General features: G+C 44.1%; 1 protein-coding gene across 5 annotated transcripts in view; it reads left to right on the top strand.

Annotated features, from left to right (window-relative positions):
• The window catches only part of LOC136428010 (transcription factor AP-2-epsilon-like), a 47,109-nt gene that overhangs the window by 12,699 nt on the left and 12,996 nt on the right, over positions 1 to 21,414 (top strand). Inside the window, exons 1-6 of one of the 5 annotated variants that reach the window (XM_066417248.1) lie at positions 4,579 to 5,285; positions 5,781 to 6,200; positions 8,326 to 8,373; positions 10,096 to 10,140; positions 11,045 to 11,108; positions 17,756 to 17,969. In XM_066417248.1, coding sequence (XP_066273345.1) covers positions 5,142 to 5,285; positions 5,781 to 6,200; positions 8,326 to 8,373; positions 10,096 to 10,140; positions 11,045 to 11,108; positions 17,756 to 17,969 — 935 coding nt within the window. In that variant the 5' untranslated portion in view covers positions 4,579 to 5,141. Of the gene's footprint in view, positions 1 to 4,577; positions 5,286 to 5,463; positions 5,589 to 5,780; positions 6,201 to 8,325; positions 8,374 to 10,095; positions 10,141 to 11,044; positions 11,109 to 17,755; positions 17,970 to 21,414 lie in introns of those variants that run through there. The other 4 variants (XM_066417250.1, XM_066417252.1, XM_066417249.1 and 1 more) reach the window with 4 other exon arrangements.

Below are 21,414 nucleotides of genomic sequence, written 5' to 3'. Positions count from 1 at the left end.
TACAGGTACAGGTCACAAAAAATGAATAGTTTACAGAATGTATCTATTGTCAATTTACTACAAGAATTGTCAATTTTAACATTAAGTTTTTTCGCTTCTTTGTAATGGTAAAAATGCAAGAGCAGGTATGTTTCATAATCATACGTTTATAGTATAATGTTACTTATCACAAAGAAATCTTGACATATTTTCAGATTTTCTACCATCCGATAATCAATTCCCAAGACCAAATTTTCTTTTCATATCGGCAACTTATATAAGATACAATTTTGGAATATATAGCATCCCGTATTCTGACTCTTGAACTTAACTCTACTGGTGGAAAATGACACTAAAGTTTAGCGCATAGTGATTTTTGTATGTCAATAGCTTTTGTATGATGGTTTAAGAAATTTTCTATCAGACAACTTGAGTTTGATTTTTCAAGACCCTATTTTCTTAAGTTTTAGGTAACATTCACAGAAAGTTTAACAGCCGTCAGGGGCTGACTTCTTCCACACAACATCGACCCTCTCAACGAAAATCAAATCAACTTTGAACTTTGTACCACGTCATTGTTAATCAAACTGGAAGCGCGGCCTTTAATTGACTGCCAGCGAACGGAAACTCAGCCAGTTATTCGCACAAGGACGATTCCGTCTAATAATGACAGCTGCAATATAAGCACAACGAACAGGTGGCGGTTGAATGAGAGGAAGAGGGGGTTGCTCAGAAAAAGACATGGATGGGTGAAGGGGGGAGGGGGGCGAGCTTAGGGTCACCTCACTAGCGCACTAGCTATTCGGTATAGGCTATGTTTTTACCAACTTTGTATGATTATATCTAGATACATGTAAATGTGAATATTATTTTGCCAGTTCATTGTCAGAGATATCCATACTTCATACCACAGCAAAAATATATTACATGTATGTTATCGAAAACAGAGAGCAACTCAACATAGAATGGACTTCTGGAAAATAAAAAGACCGCGAACATTTCAAGTTTTACAGTAGTCGACACATGTAAAGAATTGAACAATGTCTGAAATACGCTCTGCTGGATTTCAGAAAAGTGAAATAAAATTATAACTTTAGCATCAAATAAGAATTTTGAAATGATTTTCCTGATCATAGTTATTTCTGAAGGAACAGATAGCATCACTGTCAATAATTAAAATGATTACCGTACACTCTTCAACAGGTGCGATTTTGACACCTGGTCCAGTAGATAGGTGTCACTGTCTTCTAAAATTGTAAACAATGATGATATAAGTGAGTGAAGACAAAGTCAGTAATTACGTTAAGTGATAAAGAAATGAGTAGGCTGGACTCTTAGAAAATGATGTTGTCTGTTTATCGAGGTGGCGTCGTGTTGGCGTACTGCTTAGAGTGTTTGGTCCAGAACCTAGAGGTCCTAGGTTCAAATCCCCTGAAATGCCACCGCTTTTGTGCCCTTGAGAAAAAGGTTTTCCTCGCTCCACCGAGGTGCAACATGGGCATCTGACTTCGGTTGGGGAGGTAAGAGGCGGTGGAAGGAGAGGGATTGGCTCCACCTTCCAATTCCCTAGTCACAGTGGATAACAACCTACCACCCCTACGGCCTCAAAAAGGCTACCTTTACCTATTTTCTATCGTATAAAGAAAATGTCGACTAGGGTCAGAAGATTCTCCCGCAGATAAAGAGCAGTCCGCGGCACAGATGATGATATGTGTGTGTATGTGATCCGACGGCGGAGATAGCGGAGTCTGTAGTTTGGATGTGGATCGGACGAGATGGCGACAGATAAAGGCGGGCAGGTGCAAACTCGGGGCGAGGATGGGTAATCCAGGGCAACACTTTTCCTCGTTACGGTCCGTTTAGAAATATTCATTACGACGAAAGAGCGAAGTTGTTGTCATGATCTACATCTCGGTCCAACATTTGTCGTAGGTCGTCGTACGAATTTGTTGTCGTCCGATTTTCTATTCAACCAGGCTGTGGCAAAGCGCCGACAAGGATCGAAGACACTGTCTTTTCCCAAATAAGACAGCTGAGTTTTGTACGACGTGTGCACGACTACCCCAAGAATGACTTCAGCTTGCGGTCATGCTACGGTCGTACGACGGTCGTACGACGAATGTGACCAGTCCCTTATGAAATCAGTACTTTGATGACCATTATACTGACAGGACATACATTAAATAATAAACATAAAGTGAAGAAGTACGTACATGTAGTCAGTCTATTGCCGAGCGTACAATGATTTTCTTCGTATTTAGCCAAAGAATTTATCAACAAAATGAAGTACGTCTGTTCACTGGGATGAACTTGGAATCCCAGCAGATCATATTTCCGACTAGCACGACCCCAAATGACCTTTATACAGACATAATATAGCCCTAATCCCAGGTACAAGTGCAGAAAATGACTAACCAGACAGCGACACCGTAGACCCGGCGAAGACAGAGTAGTTCACACAGGTGAGGATTTAGAAGTAACGGATCACTCCCGATCACCGTTAAATGTTTAGCATGATGACCTGATACTGAACTGACAGAGATATATCGGAACACATCTTCGTAAGGGACGTTCTATTTTTAAATCCTTTTCAGAGAGGCGACAAAACTTTTGTGAAAAAAAATAATTCCTTGAACAGTTGTTCGCATTCTAAGTGTAACAACTTAACGCTCGTATCCCTCATTATTATGCGTGTCTGTATGCTTTTTTTTTTTTTAATTAAAAATGTTACTCATTTCATCTGATATATTCTGTCCATATGATCACTAACTACATGTAGCTTGCTCACTCGCTGGCATAACGACTTGGCATCGTCTCCAAGTATCGAGTGAAAGTGTCGATAATTTGCAAGAGGGATCTGGATAGTGCAAAATCTATTGTGATACATTCTCAAAGATTTCTATGTGAAAATCATTATGAATATACGGTCTCGCCCGTATGCCAGCGTTTCAAAAGAACAGATGTTGATTCTTGTGTTAGCTTTACAAAAGTTTCTAGAATACATGATCGCATTGTAAGCCGTGAATATAGCGGTGTACCTGTGGCCATTTACCAATCCCCCCCTTGTACAACACTAAACCATGGAGTCGTCAAGGTGTTCCTATAATAGCTCTTGGAAAGGTTAGCGTAAAGCCTTCCTCGTGTGAACGAGCTTCTGTTTTTCACGTGCGCCAAATTTTCCAGCTGCGATCGCAGTCCGCCAACCGCCTCGACGCCAGTCAAACTATTTAGGCGACTTACGGGGAGTTTGCGGGCTCGCTTAGCTGGCAGTGTTGTGGTGTTAGCGGGGAGAGCCTCCAGAGGATCTAATGCTTTTAAACTTAATCCCGTTAGCGCTCGGCGGAGACAATTTCCGCGGGGAAAGCTACCCTGGTCCCGTATCGGTTTCACCGTCCCCGAGAAGGTCGGGGTTACGGTTCCCAGACCGTTCCCCAAACACTCACAATCGTGTCGAACAAGCTCCATCTTTACACCTATTACATGAAAAAGTTTTACTTCCTTTATTACAAGGTGTGCCCAGGATCATCTGTAACACCTACAAAACTATGTGATTGCATATATCTGTTAAGCAAAAAATCTATCTTTTCTTTCTCAATCTTATACATTTTCTATCGCTGATTTACTAAGTAACATGTTGTTTCTTTTTAACATCAAATATGACAATATTAATTCCCTTCATTCTATTATTTCCATTTGGAATAGATAGCTTTATAAGGTTGTGTTGCTTTTTTTAATAGACTGTCAAGCGGGTTGTCCTGAGTCTAGGGCATGGCGAAATGAAAGGTTCTGCTCTTAAGTGGCCACATATGAGGAAAACTCGCATGCTTCGGTTGTCAAAGAGGGGGATACTGTGTCAAGACCAAGAGACCCTGCAACGTCCTCACGGGAAGTAACTCTACCACAGAAGTAACCGGGCTAAATTAGAACAAGGCTACTGTTGCTCCGTATTTCAACCAGGCGCACGTGTTTCTGAGGAGAAAGAAGTATGGTCCCAATTTTTAAGGGGTTGACCGCCCCGATTTCAGAGGGAACTTTCCACTTTTAATTAGGAAGATACTGATCAGACGAATGTGAAGTCTGTCGCTACAGATATCTTCAGAAACGTTGAAAGGGAGAGACTTAAAGTTGAAGGTGACATGCGTAGCTGCAATGTTATCCCAGGTTGTTTCTTCGAGGTCTTATAGAACGTATGATTAATGTGATAACGTTATCCTGCGTTATTAAAGTGTAATTGGCATTTTGGGGTTGTCTTTCATGTGAAAGTGTTGCCGTTGAATTTGGCGCGAGGGAGAATGAGAAATGTGCCATTGTGTGCAGATTTAACTAGTGAAGCGTGTTGTGTGTGAGCAGACATGTTGTCAGACTTGTTTTCCCGGTGCGTTGTGGTCTGTCGTGCACAGGTAAACATATACACAAACTTCTGTCTTCAGATTGGTTAACGCCCACCAACTAATGACTCCAGGCGTAACAAACATTCAATCAGAAGCCTCCACCCGGGCGTACTAAGGCGGCATGTGATTGGTCGGCAGTTTTTAGGGGGGCTTCCATGTCATGGCGGAGGGGTCATTTATCATATTGGTCGGGTGGCCCATGTGACCTGTCCCGGCGACCCCCCGCGCCCCAGCCAATGGTACACGGTGTCCCCTCCCGCTAATGACCACGTACCCCGCGACACCCAGCTAATTACGGGAGGTGGACGGGTGCCAGTCAATTCCCCCGTCGTGTTATAAAGAGAATACAGACAACCAAGAAGGCGGGGCTTAAGACAACACAAACAAGCGCCGCTCGGAAGAAAAGTGCCGCCAATAACACCAAATCCTCCCAACAAGCATGACCTCCGAATGTGCAGTGGCTTCACGCCGGGACTGAACTTCCTGTAGGAGAAAAATTTGCCTGCAAGACATTGCCGCCTGTTCAGTCCGCCGCCGGCTGTAGCCTCTAGCTTGTTGTGGTGGCGCCGTGACTCAGGGGGACAAAAGCGGGTAGGGACGACAAGTTGCGTGGGGAGGGGACAACCCTGTGACATCATCAGCACAACAGTTGGTACAAGTTGTTGTCACAGCTTGTCGAGACACCCCTTCACGAGAAGAAGCTGCCTGGATGAGTGATTCAACTTCACCTCTCAACTCAGTCTTGAGGGGGTTTGAACAGCGCTATTAATTATGGCTCAATTGAGCCCATTGGCCCACACGTCGCCCGGTGGAAAGCGCAAACGGCCAGGCAGTCCTGACGAAGCAACCCCAGCAAGCAAACGCGGAAACGACATGCCTTCAGCTTTTGGTCTCATCGATGCCAATACCCCCGAGGTGTTTCTTCTTTTTCTCACCCTCCGGCCCGAAAAGCCTTATTCCGTTTTTTACGAGTTGGTTTTTGGCGCGATTTTGAATGTTATGATTCGGCGCTTCCTTCCCAGTGTCTGCTGTAGGCGCTTTATTTACGTGTAAATGTAGGTCTGGCATCCCGAGGAGTCGGACTATACACTACTTCATGCTTGGCTAGCTCATACTCCCCACCGCTTCATGCAAGTCCAATCTCAGCCGGTATTCAGTTCGCCTGACCCGCACGAGGTTTCACAAGGCTTTTGTAGCCAATTTTCGCCGAATTACGGGGTAAGGTCGTTTTTTGGAGTCGTCACACGCGCGGGCGTTAGGATAGAGAATCCGCACGGTTCCATGTGGTGTAGATTTGTGCACGAGTCATGGCGGGACGGTGTAAAGCACAACGCCGTGGTGTGTGTTGTTGGCGGTGTCTGTGAATCCGTGTCTAACTAACATGTCTGCCTCTATTCTTCCCCTCCCCAGGAACGCTCGGATCTGATGGGCCCTCGGCCTAACCTCACGCCCCTCGGCACCATCTCGTCCAGCAGCACGGCGTCTTTCTCCTCGCCGCCGCGCCTGTCTCACACCCCGACCACGGACTTTCAGCCGCCCTACTTCCCCCCTCCCTACAACCTCCCCCCGCAGCAGACGCAGCACGATTTCCACCACCCGGCGATGAACGCCGACCCTTACTCGCACCTGAACAGCCTCCACCACTCCCAACACCAGCAGTACCCCCAGCTACACCAGCAGCGCCCGCCGCAGCCCGTCCTCAGGCACCGCGAGGACGAACAACACCTCCAGCACAACTTTCACCCGGGCATCATCCCGCAAATGACACCGAGCTTCGACCGCCGCCCAGATCTCGACTCCTACCCCATGCGCAGGCCAGAGACCATCATTGTAAGTTTTTATTTCTATTTCATAAACCACCAGCATGCAAGTACAAAGTGCAATCTATCACCTCTAATGTTTGGAGTGTATGAAATACATGGCATATGTAAACACTTTGGTATCAGTTTCTCCGAAGCCATTATAGGTCAGTTATCCTAAATCCGGTCATTCTATCATCTGAAGGATTTGTGCACCAAAACACGATACTAGTATGTCGCACTACAAAAGTGTTATGCATGTGGTATCCTATTCTCCCGGAATAAATTTTATAGGCAATTTGAAAGACAACGATCCATGTCGTACTATAAGTGTTAATTAATGTGTTAAAAGAGCTTCACTCACCGTATCATTTAACAATACGCCTGGCAAAATTGGCACGTTTTTTCAACCACTAAGTGTATGAAATGGCAATTAATTCATCCAATATTACATTTATACCACCACGCATGGTATTTCAACACAATTTCCAAATTTCAAGAAGTATGTAGAGTATTCCGAACGTTTATAAAAGCTACGATAGCTATCACATATTACTCCTGATCTGTAGTAGGCAGGAAACGCGATCTGTTACCAGTTCTTGATCCAGTCGCATTGTTCCTGTGTGTCTATCAAACACCGGGAAGCCATATGGAGCCACTACAACTGTCGGGCCAGCCACACAAAAATATCCGTCCATTGACACCAATAAAGCTCTATGTTACCCCCTTTTTTTTACCCCCACTGTAATTTAGTAGTTAGACAATTTTGTTTAATACTCAGTCGTCTCGCCCGTGTGTAATTGTGTAATTTTCAATACATGTTTACGTACCTCAGACAATTTCCTGTATTCAAAGTATTATCGCAATGAAATTAAGGAAGTTGGAAGGGCATAAATGACATCCTTTTGTGCTTTGTTTAGGAATTATAAAGAGAGGGAAAAAATCGCAGTTTCTGTTACTAGTCCAGGGCTAGGTATTCTCATATCCCGAGCATATGCATCACAAATTGGGGCAAAGCCCAGAAGAAAGCGCTCGCTAAATTACATTAGAGTCGGGCCGTCTTTGAAAACCACCCATTGCGAGTACATGGGGTTTCTCTTTGTACATTTTGCAGCCTTTCGGTAGAGGAAATATAATTTATGATAATTTGCCACGGAGGTGCTTGCTTCTGTGTGCTCCTGAACCCTGTGTAGCGATCCCAGTCATCTGGTAAATGGGATTTCCTACAATAAAACAGGAGTCTATCCACCCAAAGGGAAGAATGTCGAAAACGCAAGCCCTTAAGTTACATTTTCGGTCAATCACGCCTTACAATCTCATCATATTTGTCTATTAGGAGGCAATATGAGCTGTAGTCTGTTAAAGAAGAAGATTTCTAGATTATTGCGTTATGAAGGGAATGTATTTATTACAGGGACGTAACCGAATTTTTAGTCAGGTTTAGGAACTCCGATGTACACTGTGTTGTCAAGCAGGCGACCCCCACGACACAGCCACCATGATTTCTGCCGGTGGCAGCTTTAGGCCGGGAATACCCCATGATCAGTGCACTGGCATTGTCAATAAACTGTTTTTGTGCCCGCGGGTCCGTCGCCGATCGACTCAAATGTTCACGTTGCCAAGCGAGTTAAATACAGAGCAAAAGAGATGTGGCCGCACGCGGGCTATCCGTTGCCTCAGGAAAAAAGAAAAAGTACAAGCCCTTTTCCAACACTGCGGTGGAGTGGGACGATTTAAGCACATTATTACGTACGTGTTGGGCATTGTCTTTTGAATAGGTGTGCTCAAACAAAAGAAACAACCCTATTGTCAAAATAAACGGCAACATGCGAAGGTCTTCTGGTGGCCGTACCCTCGTATCATTTTAAAACACTGCCATGAAATTGTTACATTCTAATATGTTGTGTGTATGTGGGTACCTGAGACAAAATAGTTCTTCTAATGCTATTGTGGCCTCTCAATTCCTTTCCAAACCGATACAACATTATTATTGATTTGGGAATGAAATGAAAAGTCAATCCTTATAATCCCCTACCTCTGTGTGTATTTTTGTTTGTGGCCGAGGAAGTTGTTTAAACGTGATTGAATTGGGAAACCGGTGGTAAATTGCATTGCTCAGTCCAGTAACGCGTTTTCTCTTCGGCTTATCTTTTCAGACAAATCCAAGATTAGTCCCTATGATCGGCGCCCAGGCGAATTATATCGTAAGTTACCACCAACATTTCCACAACACCCACAATACATCAGTAACTGCTGTTTGAGAAATACATGACACAACTGAAAAGGGTTTGAGAGTTAAGATTTAAACGGGAGGGGATCTCTCCTTGAGTTGAACAAGCCCTCCCCCTGAACTGTCACATCCCGTGTCAGCCCTCCATGTCTATCAGCGGGGTAGCCTCTACCTGTCCGATGTTTCTAACACGAGATCGCTAACAACAAACAGACGTAGTCTTCAACAACTAGCCGCATCCTAGAAATTTTAATGAGTGTAAAAAAGAGGAGTAATTCTTAAGCGTTGTTGATGGTTTCAAATTTCATGTTGGAATCAAAGAAGAATGTTTGTCAAGACAAAGGCATTGATTTGGTTTAATTGAGTCCCCCCTCTCTTAGGCCTCCCGGGCTCAAAAGGGGGCGTATAGCACGACCCAAGGTATGGGACAGAAAACTTGTAAGACCGGTAAAACAAAACGCGCAGACAAAAGAATTAAGGCAGATCGGAGTCCTTCTATTGAATGCTGGTGTTTTGTGTTACGGTTGGTTGTAATTGGGCGCGAATAATAGCGAACAAAGGACGCCATACACACAGAAATTACCTCGACCATATGTGTCTCAAGTTTCAGGATCTCAGAATATTTGGAATACTTTTGTGTACACTGTTGTGTCTTCAGTATATATATATATACATATCTTTCTTCCTCTCAGATATACAATTAGTTAAATGTCGTACATATGAACGTTCAACAAGTCCTTAAGCTTCCTGGAAAGGATTCACGTTGTTGTGTTCATTCACACAATGAACATTACTTTTCATGTCACGGTACCACCTGTGCTAAAATTTGCCTCTGAATTTCGTTATTTTTGTGGAATTTTTATGAAAAGAACGTTTACATGTTATTTCACGTTTCATATTATACAAGAAGGAATTTTTGATAGACACACTGACGCGCTAACGTTGTTTGTTAAGGTACCGGGGAGCTTGTGGGGAGACTGTATATTAATCAGTGTTTTATTCCCCGGCTCAAACTCATCGATTTAATTTTCCAGTGAGTTTAACTCTTTCTGCTCTCTTAGCTCTGGCTCGTAGCAGAGCGGAGCTAAAATGGGAGCGGGGGAGGCAGGTAGGAGCTGACCCGGAGCAAAATAAATGGACAGCTCGGGCCATAAAGAACCTAGCAGTCGGCCAGGAAATAGGGAAGGGGGGATATTATAGGGTGAAATTGATAAACAAGATGGTAGGGTGTAACGAACAAATGAACAGCAGGCGTGCGGTGGGGAGGGCGTGCTCGCCGGGGGACGTCCCTCGGGTGATCCCATGGCTTTCTGATTACCGTCAAATGTCGAAAACCTTTCAGTATAAAAACCAAACCTTTTTAGCATCAACTTCAAGCACAATTGTATGTACACAGATGCTTGCGATGCGCAAGGCTTCAGTCTTGTCACAGTTTAAACCGATTCCGTCCGTGAAAAGTAGATGGTGTAACCGATACTGCCCACATAAAGTAAACATGTATTCAGACTTCATTTCATGCCTGTCCCCTGTAGATATAAGTATTGTCGGTCCACTTCAACCATGTAATTGAAGGGAACACGCATTCGCCCCTCCCTCTGCATTGTAAAGTAGCCTATAAAAAAATAACAGGGGTTTTTCCAAATGTGCTGTTACCACGCTGACAAAGAACTTCACAAAAATTCTTTTCAACTTTCAGCAAGAGTTTCGCAGTCTGAAAACTTGGAGAGACACAGACGCAGAGGTACAAAAATATTTCACCTCTGCCTATTCTTTCCCCTTGTCAAAATTCATCACTATGTATAAAGAAAACATCATATATCATCTCCTGTTAAAAAACAAACATTCTGCATGGTGTATTAATCTGATTTCATTAACGGTGATGTGTTTCTGCGAAACTGTTAGCTGCTTTAGCAGACTAATATCGCTCCGCTCTACTTCTGTGCATGTAGATAGATAACAAGGGTGACAGTGCCTTTCTTGGAAGGTAATACTGTATATGATTTGTATATTTTCCACCCTGAAACATGTTTTTTTTTGCTTATTCTGTATTGATACATGGCGAGGCTACGAAAGTGTCCGCCCTGGTACTTAAGTCTGTGTAGCCGTCATTATTAGGCCCGACGCAATATCCATTCTCCCCCGATACATCTTTTAGCTTGTGATTCATTTTTGATCGGACATGATGATGATAAAGCGGTGATGTATCGTTTTAATGATCCCTGGTAGATTAGCTCTGTTACAACATCCATTTATCATGGTTTGCGGCCTGTGCGTGTGCGTTGAGGGACCCTGGTGGCTGCTGAATATAAAAAAAGTCCGAGAGAGGCAAACCTGCCCCACCTTGACATACCTGGCGGGTGCCTTTATTCACCGAGGCTCATCTGTATGCTTCTCGGGTCAACCCGACTCTCGCACCGAGAAATTATTCACCATTATCGCCCGGGCTCCTGTGGGGGAAGAAATGAAGTCTTAAATTATTCCATTATTTTTGGTCTGCAGTAAGTCATATACGTGTGTGTGGGTCTGTGAGTGTGTCGCCCTGTGCCCTGACCAAGCGGTTACCCAGCTGGGACCATGCGCTGGCCGGCTATTCAGGACATCGGGGCGTTCTGTGTTGCTAAACTTGTCTCTTGACCATTTTGTAGGGTGCTGTGGACGACACGCCGAACTACATACCGGCAGAAAACACCAGCTCTGTGATCAGAAGAGGTCAGTGGACTTTTTGTATTGGACTTCATCTCTTTACGCGTTTTTGTGTGTATGTCTTCTAACGTTCAACATCAGTAGTGTTCACATCATTGGTGTTCACATGGCGTTCAACATCAGTGGCGTAAACAAAGTTTAAAAGCAGGTGACACCATGTCTTGTAATATATACAGTCTGAACACATTCTCATTACAGCATTATGTAACATGACAGTCCAGCGCTGTGTTATGTTATAGTTATCCAAATCACGAGCGACGAAAGTAATGATAATGTCAAAAGCATGGGCCTTTAGAATGGCGCATGAATTGTTCAGAGAGGGCTGACATTCCGTTGTTCATCATCGCGCTCGATGTCTGGTTCGATAGTGGCCGACGTAAATTGATCTGGGTTGCAAGCAGGCTGTATTATGTATGAACAGAAGATAACCTGCCATTAATCACAGGGCTGGCATTTCATCAAACTATTACACACCACTTCAAAATTCTCACAACTTTTGTGTGAAGCGATTTATAATGCGTTGAACTTAATTCGATTGCCGGCGTGCTAAGAAATTGTTCTTTTCGGAAAGTCTTAGACTTTGAAATAGTTTCAAAGGAAGCAAAAATTTCTTAGAATAAAGCCTAGAAATGATTTTAATGCTGCTATTTTGCGGAGCCTTTCTAACTTTGTTAGGATATGTATACATGTTGTTTAGGATGTAAACATTGTAAGTTGTTTTTGTGTAATGTTAACTGCACGGAACAGACTAAGGTCTAAGGCAAGGTAGTTGTTAGATAACAGATAAGGATGCACCTACAGTAATGGGTATTTTTTTCTCAATTATTCTCTTTGTTGGAAATCTGATAAAACCACTGTTAAACTTAATCCGTGCAGATTATACATGTAGAGATGTTGTTATCCACCTGTTCTGGGTAGAGCGCGCGCCAGCAGGTGCCTCCCGCCATTAGTAGACACATTTTCCGAGTGAGTACCGCCACTCTTTGTCGCCCCAGGTCCCGGGACAACCCTCCCCTGTAGCTAGGGGCACACACACACCACGGTGCTTTCTAGATTGTAATTTGTAACCCTTTGAATTAGAACTACCGTCAGGTAGAGGTTTGTAAAAACAAAATCTCTCAAAATACATACATCATCATACATAAACATCCAAGATACAGCCGAAGTTTAGTTTCTGAAACTGGTGGCGGTTTTATTGACGTTTGTTTTGTGGCTTTTGTTACTTTGGAAACGGCGGAAATCTCTGACTGTGCAGTGGGTTTGTTTGTTGCAGTCAGACGCTATTGAACATTAAAGGGTGATTTTTTTTGGTAAATCGGGGTTACAAATGGGTTTGTGGACACCACAAAAAGCTTTGAACTTGCCAGGAAATATTTGACCACCAGCAAGCAGATTGTCAAGTACTGATGTCTCCGGAGGTCTCCACCTATCTGTTGTCCTAGCGTCTTGCTCAGTGTTACGCTGAGTTGTGTCTGAGCCCTTGTACCAGCTTGAATATATCATTGTATTGAGATCCTCATAGAACAGAGTGACCAAGTTTCATTAATTAGCACGGTATGGACGAAAAATGACCAAAATGCTTTGAATATCTCTGAGTAACCTAAGGGACTTCAGACGGCGTTTTGTGTCCGTCTGTATGTGGTTGTCTACAACACGTTTTACGTTGGTGTGTCTTCGATGACCCCTTTTATTCTAGTCCCTTGACTTTGCACTTTTAAAAATTGAAGCTGTGCTAGGTTGTTTCGTAACAACACGGTTCGATTGAGCAATGTCGTTTGGGGGGTAGTTCCGTCCGCCACAAAAAAAAGTCACCCAGAAAACCACCTGCCACGGGTTGGCGCGCCATTCGGTGTCGTCTGCAGTACATGATCCCGTCCTTGTGGCTTTGGCCTAGGCCGTCTTCTCCAAATCCTCACCCTTCGCGCCACTTAGGGATACAAAATCACTTTGTACCCGGCCCGGCCCAAGCACATTACCGGCGCTTACACCAAGGGGATCCCCGGGCCTGGAAGAGATTTGCCCTACTTCACAAAAATCGAAGCTCGCCTTACATTAGTTTAGATAAACTTAAACCACGGGAAATGTGAACCCAAGCGGCCCCAGCTTGCGATGTGATTTTAAGCATTAGCCCCAAATCGAACACCACTCCTCCGAGACGGCGCTGGGAGAACCTTTAATTCGGCTGCTCCTAGAACTTGCTTGTAGCGGGCTTGTCGGGTGAATGCGTTCCCATAACAGTTAGGGCGGCAGGCTATTTAAGAAGCTGGCGTCGGTACAGGGGTGGAACGGAGGCCGCCCATACCCGATCTATCACACCCTGACACCGCGCGACGCACTACAGGATCAGCTTGGCTGTTGTAATACAGAGCTAGACCCTCTCTCTATGACTTTTAAGGGGACTCTCTTTCCAGCTAATTCAATTATGATAATCTGTTAACAAGCTCCAGCGGAGTCGATTCCACGACTTGTTGGCTCAAGGATTTATTTTGGTGTATTGTTTCAAAAGAGCTGCATATGTTCGTCTGAAACCTAGACGTGATAGATACACGGGCAAACACACAGAATGGCAGGGGGGGGGGGGCGGGTCATCGTCGGTAAAAAAGAAATATCGAGGGTGTTTTTGCTTTTACCACAATAGAACAACAACACTTAGTTTGCACCTGACAAGCCATGAACGGTATGATATTTAACCAAATAAACCATGCAGATTTTACATTTTGCCCTGTCCTTTTCAATACAAAATGATCCTTTCCGCGAGATATCAATTTTTAATAATGTGAAAATCGTTTCATTTATACCCCTATCCGTAATATGAGATTAATATTGCAATAGTAAGGTCAGGGTTGAAAAATTGCCTACTTCTCAAACGTCCGATTCCAACATTAAAAATCATATTATGCTTGTATTCTTAAGAAAAAATAAAAGCATTATTACATAGATGATATTATACGGGAGGAATATATTGCGCCACACAAGATAGGAACACCCTAAATTTCAGTCAGCTATCTATGTGTTACCGATAAAGCGCTCATAACGCCAGGCGACAAAATGGAACAAGAACAAATTATCTCGCCGCAATATGAGCGATAAAAATGCCCACATTTTCCAATTCTGTGCCAGGCTAATATCCTCCTTCTTCTAGAAATTAAAAAACGCTCGGCATGCCAGGAAGAACCCGCGCCGATCTCAGCTCGCGTACAGAAGATTACAGCCCAGTCTGGAACGGACATTTTAATGAACGGCGTCGTGGTTTGCGAAGTGGCCTTGGTGGTGCGTACTGATAGCTTGTCCCGTGTGGCCCACAGACAGGCCGCAGCACTTTTTACCGGCTATCGCTCCGCGCGGGCTTTGAGGGGAGGAGAGCTCCCAATCCTCTGGGCTCACATATCAAACCCAACGTTTGTCAACAGACGGAATAAGGAGTGATAAAGCAAATCACAATTGCTTGTTTCGTGTCGAGTTTGCCGGAGGTTGGCATTAATCACGGGAGCCCAGAGGCCGAAACTGGCGGGATTTTCCGGGCGGGGGCTACCTCGCCTGCGGGCGAGTCTTCCCCAATCATACAGGCTCAGCTGCACGTTAAATCAAGTGCACAATTTCTCCACTGGCCCCGGCCCTAGAATATGTAAAAACTCGGGCGACTTTTGAATCGGCGCCTGTAAGAAATCTATAGGTTTAGTCAGGAACAACCGTCTTACACCGAGCACCTGTGAACCCACCCTTATCCACTCTGGCGGCGCGTACACATGATCAGCTACATCAAGAGATAAAGGAAGTCTAATTTCAGAGACCTGCGAAATAAAGCTACTACACATTTCTGAAGAAAACATAAACCATGCTGTAGTCTCACGGTATTCTTTGACGTTTTTACGTAGATAATTCAACGTTACTGAAATAATTCAGTCATAAAATTGAAATATCTGGTTCGGCTCAGTGAAGACAAGTTACAACGAGAAGTACCAACAAATATTCAGTTGTGCCCAGAGTCTATTTTCTGTATACAGCGTTCCACGAAGTGTAGTGTTTGAGAATCACGCCAGACAAAAATGGAAGCTGTGACGACACGGCCTGCCTCCATGTTTTGTTGAGTAGGGCTGTGGTTTTACTTTGACACACCTTCAGGCGATGCCTACACAGGTCGGAAAATCCCAAACAGATAGACTTAACACCCGGGGCGGCTGAACAGTGTTTTCATTTTTGTGTGTGTGTGTTTCGGGGCGTCTTTATTGATAGTTTAAAACTTGTCCATAGGGCAAAGAAGGGGAAACGTGATACAATGGCACAAACGAAGGGCGGATTTGCAAAGAGTGACGCTCATGTCCTTGTCGTGATCAGCTATGCACGGAAAAATGGGGGTGTTGCGCAACATCGCGTTGTCTTCATTCTACAACACATGGCCGGTGCACCTGTTTCTTTAAGTCTTCATAAATTCGTCAAAAAAAAGGCAAAATCGTGTTTAGACTTCGGTAATCGTGCTTTAGTGTGGAAAACGTTATTTCAATTGTTCAAGTTGTCTATAAAGGTTTGGAAATTGTTGGAAATAAGGAGGTTTTGTTACAAGCGTCGCTACAAGCTTGTTGACACGGAGTGTGCACAACACCGTGGACAGGTTTTCTGTTCAGTCTCTGTCTTGAAAACCTGGAAGATCAAAAGATTTATTGTTTCCACAAACATTCCTCGCCTTCCAGAACAACAAAAACCAACCAATTATTGAAAATCTTAAGACCCTAGTAGACATGACATGTATACAAAAATTGAAGGTTTCAAACAAAACAAAAAAGGGCTAAAGAAAAAAATGAAGAATGACAATTAGACCATTTTGATGGCGAAGTGGTTGAGTGACTACTGTAGCAGACTACACGTATTCATGGCCAAGCGGAACTAAATACTCCTGCATACAAAATGACGACTGCAACTTAAACGCTGCTACTTCAGCATTAACAAAACTTTGGTTACGGAGAACAAAAATTCAATAGTTCAGTCAAGTTTGAAAATTCAATTGGTCGGAGAGGAGGAATGATATGAGGGAAATAGAACAGATTGTTTGATAGGATGAGAGGAAAAAACTAAAGGTGTGGAGTGTGTATTAAACAGTCGGCAGTGCCCGGAACGTCAACACCGCACCTGTCAAACCGTAAACATGTAAACCTCCCGGGTTCGCGGGAACGAACTAATATCTGCCGCTCCCTCTAGAGCTGTCCACTCTGCGTGAAGCGGCAAGTAACGGACAGTCGGTGGGGGGATACATTTAGTTGTTTCTTCTTATCAGCCGGGACAGCATTTCCAATCAAAAACTTGCTGTCGGCAACAAAAACCCTAATGGCAGGAATCATGCCTTCATTACGCCCTATCAGATGGTGGGTGGATCGATAGTTTTGGTATATGTGTTGGCCTGGCATCCCTTGAAATTACTCGTCTTGTGGGCGATCAATAGAAGAGACCCCTTGTCATACGTCCTCGGGGACGTCTCCACGAGCCCCCGAGCGTTCTTGTAACTCGAGCCCGCGTTCTTGCCTGACCCCTGTCGACTCGGCGACAACTTTGAGGAAAGATGTGGGAAAACTTGGCCATTACGGCTGCCAACTCGCTGACACGCAGAAGCATTAGCAAACATCGACAGGCGTAAAATGGCGCAGATCGCGACAGCTGGGAGGCAAAAAGCGCGGGAGATGGGGTCCCTTTGTGGAAGGCAGGGAGCATGGCGTGCTAGCTGCTGACTTGTCGCGCTGCGAGGCCTGGCGCCACGCGAGGCCGAACACTCATTGTCTCAAACAACCTTAACTTTCCTGTGACGAATGTCGTGCTTACTTTACTGTGGCGGGTGTATAGTTTTGCCCTCCATGTCCCCTAGTGTTCCAACCCCCACCACATTTGAGAAGTTTAAAGAAACCTAGACTGAATAGAACCCCGGACAAAGTGCGGCCAAACAAACAAGGAAGGTCGGACAAGGCAACTCGAATATGAAAGATATTGCACGTCAGTTTAGGTTTGTTAGTCTAAACATCCTACTACGTATACACCCACTCACCCCTGACTTTTGAACGACAAGGGGGGCTATGTACGTCGGTAAGACATTAATTGACGACATGACAGATAGCACAACCAGCACGCCAGTAGTTTGAAAGGGAGGGGGCATGACTCGAGAAGCCTCGTTGTTTGGGGACGTTTAGGAGAATAATCATTTGAATGAATTGCAAGTAAATGTCCATAGTATAGCTGTAAGAGTTGGGGTCACTAGAGTTTAAACTTCAGTGGCATGATATGATGATGATATGCTACTTCAATTTTTTTTTTTTTGTTACCTTCGCCGAGAAGGTTGTGTTTTGTTCATCAGCTTGTCATCTCTTATTCTTTTTATCACCCTAAAGTGACACATATTTGGGAACTACTGTTGTCTGGGAGCAAGCCTGTATGAGAGAAAAGAGATTATGAAAATGATTTTATACTCGGAATTTGAGGCTGAGTCTTCATCGAAGGAGAGAGAATGTGGAAGGGGGGCAGAAATGTCGGAGAGGCACTGTGCTGTGAAATCCACTCCTATAACATACTTATAAAAATGTTAGTCCATGCAGAACCAGGAACGTTGACATGTTTATTGACACATGACTGGTGACCAATGCAGTGACAACGCGTTTTTTTCCGTTCTCCCAAAGTTGGTATCAGGCCAAAGAATAACCATGTCGGAGACAACAAGGACATGCAGCTCTCCGGGGTGACCTCTCCCACGGACGTGTTCTGCTCGGTCCCCGGACGCCTGTCCCTGCTGTCCTCCACATCCAAGTACAAGGTCACCGTGGCAGAGGTGCAGCGTCGACTGTCGCCCCCAGAATGCCTCAACGCCTCCCTGCTAGGCGGCGTGCTCAGAAGGTAGGTTGTGCACTGGATCTGAAATGTTCTCTGGTTAGTTCAATCTTTACTAAGGAGGTTATGTGTGTGAGTGAGTGAGTGAGTGAGTGAGTGAGTGAGTGAGTGAGTGAGTTGCGTACGCGAGTTCGTGAGTGTGTGAGTGTGTGTGTGTGTGTGTATGCCTGTGTGTGTTGTGCTTGTGCTTGTGCTTGTGTGTTCGTCTTGGTGGACAGGATGACTCAAGAAGCTGTGCATGGTCCTTCATGATATTTGGTATCCTTTTAAAATGCCGACAAAATACAGTCCATATATACGGTATTGTTGTGATGACACTTCCGCGACTTTGTTTTCTGTATGTGTATATCTCAGGAACATATAACGAGTTTAAAGAAATGAAAGAATTGAATGGATCTTGTTGAATCCTGGTACCATAATATATAACAAATGCTATATATAAGAATCAACACACAGCACCGTGAGATAATATACCTGTCGGCTGCCTTGGTGACTTTTTAAACTGTTGCTATGTAGGGTTATAGACCTACGCACTAAGTTGCAGAGTTCAGAAGAGGTGTCCTTATTACAATACGCCCCGTGATCCGTTCACTTCCCATTGAACGGAATGAAAGATGTTTGTTGTTGGAAACACGGCAAAGAGGAAAGAACTTCATAACAAAGTAGTATCCAAGCGTTTTCCACGGTCCGTATACTTTTTCCTGAAGCGCATCAGTGGGGAAGCTCTTAGCAAGGGCCGGGTCAGGCACTGGCGACACTTTCCCCTCAGCGATACCGATCTGATATTTGTTTTCGCAAGAAACTGCACGGCGGAAAGTTTATCCATAGCGCTAGATCATGTTCTTCCAGGTTGGCAGTGAGGAGCGTTCTTCCGCTGAAAATCACGGTCTTGTTATTCTGTGTCCAAGTTCCAACTTTAATTGGGAGGGGGGGTCAAGGCAGACTGTCCCAACACCAGTGATCGCAGGGTAAAAATTGATTTGTAGAACAATTAGGAAAATTGAAATGTGTACTTAATATCGGTATAGAAGTAAGAGAGGACGCAAAGAAAATGTCAAAAGCTTTTTCGTGTCTCCAGCGTTCAAAAGCAAACACCCCCCTTCGCCGAGTTAGATGCCAAGTTCTATTTCATTAGGCTCAATTCCATTATATTGATTTCCACCTCTCCAGTGGTAAATTAATAGTTCCTTTCTACAATTTCATTTACATTTTTCTCAAATCCCTGCCCTTCTTCAAAGGGGTCTGGGTGCATGATGAAAATACCTACACACCTTCGGGATATCAAAAATCAAATAGTCCATGATATTGTGGTATAGGCTACAAATTTCAAATATTCCGTAGGCTATAGTTAAAGGTTGGAAATGGCCAACCGTAGGCGACATTATGTAGTCCGAGTCATGCGTGCAGGGGGCTGATGTGCTCTCTCCTACCATCGGTTCGGTATGCGACATTAGCCGGAGCTCTCTAACTACCTGGCCGGGCGGGAAGGCTACCTGACCCGTAGCGGACGGAGCTCGGGCACTCGGCGGGGACCCAGGCGAAACTTCCCCCGGGGATGTTTCGGGCTAAGCCCGCCAAGTAGGCCAATAATTCTCTGGGAAGTATCACACTGACATGTCCCATCTGGCATTCAGTTCAAATATTTTCTCTAAGTTCTCAGATTGTGATTTCGAAAAAAAAAAACACTTTTCTTTCTTCAAAACATTTTATGTTTTCACTAACCCTTGGTCATATTTTGTGGCTTTTCTAACAGTCGGAATAATCTATACAAGCTTGAAACGTCGTTTTCAATTACCGGGCAATATCTTTGCGAGTGCACGCATGTTTAAGGCTCAGTGGAGCGCAGTCGTCTGTTCTGACGCCCAAGTTTGATGAAACATCGCGGTACCATATGTTCCTAATGCTGTAAAAAAAAGAGACGACTGATTGTAAAGTGGGGAGGTATCGTACACAGGGTGATCCGTCAGGAACATCAAATTATGAAAATTGAGATTGATAGCTGGGGGAAGTTGTTCAAAGGGCGGGAAGGGAGGGGGAACTCACATGGACAAGTCGGAGAGCTGAACCTAGCATTAACCTAGCAGGAGGGGAACAGGGGAGACTGCAACAAAGGCCGGAGTTCTGAATACTACAGACGAGACAGAAGGCACAGAGCCGGGCGAGCGAGTATGGAAGTAACGTTTCATGGGACTTTGGTCGGAGAACAGACGTTACAACAGGCACACAAGTCGCCAGTGTCTTGAATTTGAAGTAGACATCACTTTTCTTCTTGTTCTTCTCGGGAGCAGGTTTTAAGAAAGTGTCCGGGATAAAAATTAAAGAAAGTATAAAACAACGTCGTATTTAGAATTGTGAACTGTTCATTGAAGGGTTGATACGTCGGCAATCATTCGTAGTTTTGGGAAATGACAGCGCTTGAGACGGAATTCGACCGGTTTCGACTTTATTCAGTCATTTTCAAGAATGATACGTCGGAGAGTTCAATAAAATTTAAAGCGTTTTATTATTACACAAAGCCCTACTTGCTTGGCTCACCTTTCCGTCAAAGATCTTTCCGGCCTAGGTAGCTAAAGATAGGAACACTTCTGAAGCCTGAACACGCAAGAACTATTTCCGTTCACGAGCAGACGGTACGAAATCCTTGCGTCTTATGTTCGCACCTGTCCTTACTCGAACCGAGCCATATCTACAAACAACTGCCTTTTTATGCCTCCTTTAGACAAGGCGGCAATCGCTGAACGACCATACAGCGACCAAAATTGCATAGGTGTGACCCTTGGTTTTATAATAGATATATTATGCAAGATGTAAACGTACGATTAAAAGACAACGAAACACACAACGCGTAAAAGAATCGTTCTTTATCTATGAAATTAGTTGAGTGATCTGTGCAAGCTTTGGTCACTCAGCTGCAGCGGTCGCAGCTTGGTCGTAGAGTTTAGTGGAAAGGTGTTACAAATAGTCGCTATTTCTGTGTTTTCTTGTCGAAAAGGTGGAACATATATGGAACAAAATTGAGGATTTCTCATTATAACTCGCTAGTCGAAACGTTGCACCAAAGATCGCGACTTCTATTTTTACCACAATATCATATATCGTTTTGTATGAGCCAAACCTATTACACATGTACCTACAGCGGGAAAAAGTACATGTCTAGCATGTCCTATTGTTGCAATTAAACGTTAGAAATCCCACCAATATTTGTAAAATCGCATTCTCATCCCATAATATACAGTCTTTTATAAGGTGTATATTAAGTCTCATAGAATGTTATTATACAATAGAAGATGCCGTACATTGTACTTTTACAACTGTTGTGCAATAAAGTTTATTGCCCCTGTTATGGAGACAAATCCATACCACTGGTATCCTATAGCTGTCTCAATAAATAAAAATGCATCTCGTAGGGCGCGAATCCAGTCGACTTGTCCAATCTAAGGCCGAGGATAGA

The sequence above is a fragment of the Branchiostoma lanceolatum genome, chromosome 2 (genome assembly GCF_035083965.1).
Source record: "Branchiostoma lanceolatum isolate klBraLanc5 chromosome 2, klBraLanc5.hap2, whole genome shotgun sequence".
NCBI classification, from domain to species: domain Eukaryota; kingdom Metazoa; phylum Chordata; class Leptocardii; order Amphioxiformes; family Branchiostomatidae; genus Branchiostoma; species Branchiostoma lanceolatum.
The sequence above is the reverse complement of the archived record's forward strand: the minus strand, read 5'-3'. Positions and strand labels throughout refer to the sequence as shown.